Source organism: Gadus morhua, chromosome 4 (genome assembly GCF_902167405.1).
Source record: "Gadus morhua chromosome 4, gadMor3.0, whole genome shotgun sequence".
In the NCBI taxonomy this organism is placed as follows: Eukaryota; Metazoa; Chordata; class Actinopteri; order Gadiformes; family Gadidae; genus Gadus; species Gadus morhua.
In genome coordinates this window covers 8870629-8874582 of record NC_044051.1, presented here as the reverse complement: position 1 = coordinate 8874582, position 3954 = coordinate 8870629, and the positions used below count along the sequence as shown (strand labels likewise).

General features: G+C 39.8%; 2 protein-coding genes across 3 annotated transcripts in view; one reads left to right on the top strand and one right to left on the bottom strand.

Annotated features, from left to right (window-relative positions):
• LOC115542588 (cGMP-dependent protein kinase 1) overlaps positions 1–1859 on the bottom strand; it is a 14529-nt gene extending 12670 nt beyond the window's left edge. The window contains exons 1-3 of one of the 2 annotated variants that reach the window (XM_030354898.1): positions 1751–1859; positions 361–435; positions 1–197 (exon numbers count right to left, since the gene is read on the bottom strand). The exon at positions 1–197 is cut by the window's left edge and continues 42 nt beyond it. In XM_030354898.1, coding sequence (XP_030210758.1) covers positions 1–163 — 163 coding nt within the window. In that variant the 5' untranslated portion in view covers positions 164–197; positions 361–435; positions 1751–1859. The remainder of the gene's footprint in view (positions 198–360; positions 436–1750) is intronic. The other variant, XM_030354899.1, reaches the window with a different exon arrangement.
• lage3 (L antigen family member 3) lies at positions 993–2868 on the top strand. The gene is made up of 3 exons (XM_030354900.1): positions 993–1112; positions 1781–1909; positions 2129–2868. Exons 1-3 carry the CDS (start codon positions 1066–1068, stop codon positions 2244–2246), a joined length of 294 nt encoding a protein of 97 aa, XP_030210760.1. The 5' UTR covers positions 993–1065; the 3' UTR covers positions 2247–2868.
• Positions 2869–3954: the final 1086 nt, after the last annotated feature.

Here is a 3954-nt window from a genome sequence, read left to right as displayed (position 1 = left end):
GGCGGTCCAGCTCGAGCTGCAGCTGTCTGATGAGGTCGTCCTTGGTGTCCAGCTCGAGCTCCAGCTCGTCGATCAGAGCGTCCCGCTGCCGGAGCTCCTCGATCTTCAGCTGCAGCGCCAGCTGCAGGTCCCGCAGGGTGCCCATTCCCCGAGATGAGCCCATGGTGCAGCCTAACGCATGTCCCGATCAATCTGCCCTTCGATAGACATCGAGGGAATAGGGGTCAATATGCGATGAAGTATGATAAGATAAAGATATACAACAGCACAAACACACGCTCCAGTTTGCAGAACAATGAAGTTTAAATATTCGAGATACTAGCCGAACGGTTGAAAACAGTCAACGGTAAATGCACTTACTTTTGTCGACAGTTGCAACAAGTATGTCTGAATCCTGATGCCTCGGATGTCTTCTAATCTCCGCTTTTGTAAATGCTAAGCGATCGATTCAGTTAGTTATTAAATGTGCAAGAAAACTATATACAGCGACCGAGCTAAGACAATTTTGCATAGATACACGTCCGATGTTTCTTAATAGTGTAGCCTATATGAGCTCATAGGAGACGCAGTGTGACAGTTATCAGGACGATGGAGCGCGCAACAAGCTCCGCGCACAGCTGAGTTTGACAGCAGGTCAAATGTTTCATTTTATAGCCAATAAAATGTGGTTAGATTGGGAGCTAACAGCCTAAAAAATGACAGAGATGCTCAGTTTCAATGAAAACTAATAGCCTGCTATTATTAAGAAAAGGCGAAATGTTACAGGTATTATTCCCGAAACGGATAGGGATTGTGTTAATGAGCGTCACTACAAGGGGATAACGGTAGTGATGATATTTCGACCACTAGATGTCGCTATAATAAGACTTTATTCATTGTAGTTGTATGAAAGGCTTCAAATAAAAACCAAACCATTGAGGTAGAACAGTTTTGACATTATATATATATTTAAAATGAGTACATAGCGTTTAATTTTTTTTTAAGTAACCTACATCACATCTGTATAATTTCTTCGAATGTGCGTCTGTCAATCAACAGCTGCGTCTACTCCTCTCTGATGCCACAATGGCGGCGCCCGGCAGTGTACAGATTGAGCCGGGGAAGCTGGAATTGTATCCTTATATATTTTTCTATATTCTATATTTGAAACACAATTAATGAGGTACATTATCTAATCCAAACGCGCTCACATACGTGCTCTTAACTAATACTATGAATGAAGCAGTATATGAGTGCGGTCTGTTTTGATTTCGATCGCATGGCATCTTTGGATTGGGGTTTGTTTTGGTGTTCAACGCATTGGTGTCACTAAACATTATTCCTTATCATTGCGTTATATCGTTTTTGGAAAACCTTAAAAAGCGTTAAGTATGATATAGTTAGATGTTATCCATCCCGATTTATTAGATGATGAGAAGAATTGTTTTATCAGACTAGTTAGTTGAGGTTCCGTGTATTTATCTTTCCCTTGTGTATTTATCCGTCTCTGTGTTGTTGGTCATTGATATTATATCTTCCTGTGTTATTACTATTGTATTTTTCTAGATCATGTAGGGCCAACTATGAAAAACAGTCGATTACAATGAGTTATGGTTTACCTGGACCTCGGAGCTAGCTGTTTATATCATCAAAATAATTTCCCCACACACTTTCTTGAAAGGATATGGTATTACTCTGAATTAACATATGCTATGCATATAATATTCCAGAATAACGTTTTTATTGAGGAAGACAACCACAATTATTCTACCTAAAGTCCTTGTCCTTAGCCAATCTTCAGTGCTTTAGATGTTCCTTTCCCTTCGTCCCGGGAAGCCTCCATCGCTCTCCAGTCTCTGTCGCCCGACCGAGAGCCACGGAAAGGAGGCATCAGCAAGATACTTACGTTGTCCGGAAGCACTCTCTCTGTGTAAGCCCCGATTTTCCATTAACACATTATCGTTGCAAATAATCCATGCATTGGTATATTTTATTCAAGCATATACATTTGATCAGCAAATCTTTGTATGTTCTGTGTTCTTTCTATGTTTTATGTTGCTTTTTATTTTTGTAATAAAAGACGAGAAGACACAAAGATCTGTGTAAATATGTTTTATTCATTGTACTCTTGTTAAAATCCTGGTTTAAGGAGGTGGACGGCAGACGAAGCCCGGATTCTGCGTGTGTCTGTGGGGGCGTTCATGGACAACCTGTCCCTGGTCCTGGAGACCATGGAGATGTTCGGACCCCCGCTGCCACAGTCATGATCCCACAGAGGTGATGGCATCACCGCTCAATGGCATCACAAGGGAGGCTCCCAACCATGTCATAACAAAGGGTTTTCCTACAATGATGTCATCACAAAGGGTCCTCCCACAATGACGTCATCATCACGGAGACCCGCTTTGTGATGTCGTCATAAGTGAGGCTACGAACCACATGTCATCACAAAGGGTCCTCCCACAATGATTTCATCATCAAGGGAACCTGGTTTATGAAGTCATCGCCAGGGTCTTCCCACAATGATGTCATCACCAAGGAGATCCGGTTGATGATGTCATCATAAGGGAGGCTCTCGATGTCACTATAGGTCGTCTGAATGATGTCATCATAACATAACCTCCCACAATGATGTCACATAATACTCATTTTTTTTCGACGATCATTGGATCATCAAATCTCCCTATTCTTTTTTTTATTGAAAACATGTGCATACATTTATCTCTCCTAAGGTGAATAAAAGGGTTCTACAAGTATTACTGAACTGATTTACAGGGAATACGTCGGGGTTGAGATTCCAATCATAAAGTCTGTCTCTGTGTTACCATTTCGGGAGATTTGTATTGTGACTTCTTATCATGAAATAAAAGTTTATTTTTGAAGATATAATTTCTGGATTCAACCGTGATGTCTCTATTAAAAAGATAAACGCTTATGATTACAAGAGTGAACTGATAGGATCATACATTCAAATTGGAAGAGTAGAAATTTTAAGTCTAGGCATAAAATTGTTAAGATTCAGGGATTCATACAATTTTAGGGATATTTAGCAAAATCAATTTAAGTTCATTAGTTTACTCTTTCCTGAGCGAGATATTGGTTGTGTTTGAGGAACCAAAAATATAGCCTTCTATCGTTCTCTGATTCAGAAGGGCTTTGTTGCAGTATTATTTTCATTTTCATCCCACAACACCAGTTAAAGCAGGGAGGTTGGCATCAACCTAGCGTTAACACTCTGGCGTTGACCTTTTCTGCACATCAATGACAAATAAAAACAGCTGTGGTGAGGTGTAAAATCTTCATCCCTTCTTTCCATGATCAGGAGGGAAGGACTGAATCGTTTTAAGTCTGGGAAGCTAAGCTATCCGGACTTAGTTTTGTCCTTTCTGAATGTCAATAGACTTCTATCTAATAGCGTGTGTGTGTCAATTTGATAAATGATGGTGGTTAATCTGCCTAAATATTATTTGATCTGCTTTAATGAATCTAGAACTCTTTATTCATATGTTTATTTGTTTATATTAAGAGAGCATAAGGTGTGTGAGCTGCTGATATGGCATTAAACCTGTGTCTCTTTCCATTGTGCCTGAAGAGAAGCAATAGATGCCGAAGTGATGATCCCTCAGTTCGGAGATATTCAATTGATAATAAAATATATGGTAGCCTGTTTAAAAATTACTATTTAGTCCAAGATAGGTAGCACGAGAAATAAGCCTACATGACACTATAATGACCAAGGTCAATATTGCTTCTGTTAATAATAGGCTACATTAGTACGCTAATAGTGCATTTATATTATCATGGGGCTTTCAATCCTCGCATAGTGTATAGATTACACAGTGTGCCTTTTTGTCATATTCTTATATCGCTCGTGCCATTGAGACATTGCTATATTTGACCAAGCCCTTGCATTTGATGCAGCTGACCAGTATGAGATCTTGACACATTTTCTCTGAACGAACCCTCCAGACATTG

Excerpts from the sequence above, each read along its gene's own strand:
- lage3 (XM_030354900.1), top strand. The coding sequence starts at position 1,066 with ATGGCGGCGCCCGGCAGTGTACAGATTGAGCCGGGGAAGCTGGAATT. Across the intron at positions 1,113-1,780 it reads GAGCCGGGGAAGCTGGAATT|TGCTTTAGATGTTCCTTTCC; the intron begins GTATCCTTATAT and ends GCCAATCTTCAG. Across the intron at positions 1,910-2,128 it reads TCCGGAAGCACTCTCTCTGT|GAGGTGGACGGCAGACGAAG; the intron begins GTAAGCCCCGAT and ends TCCTGGTTTAAG.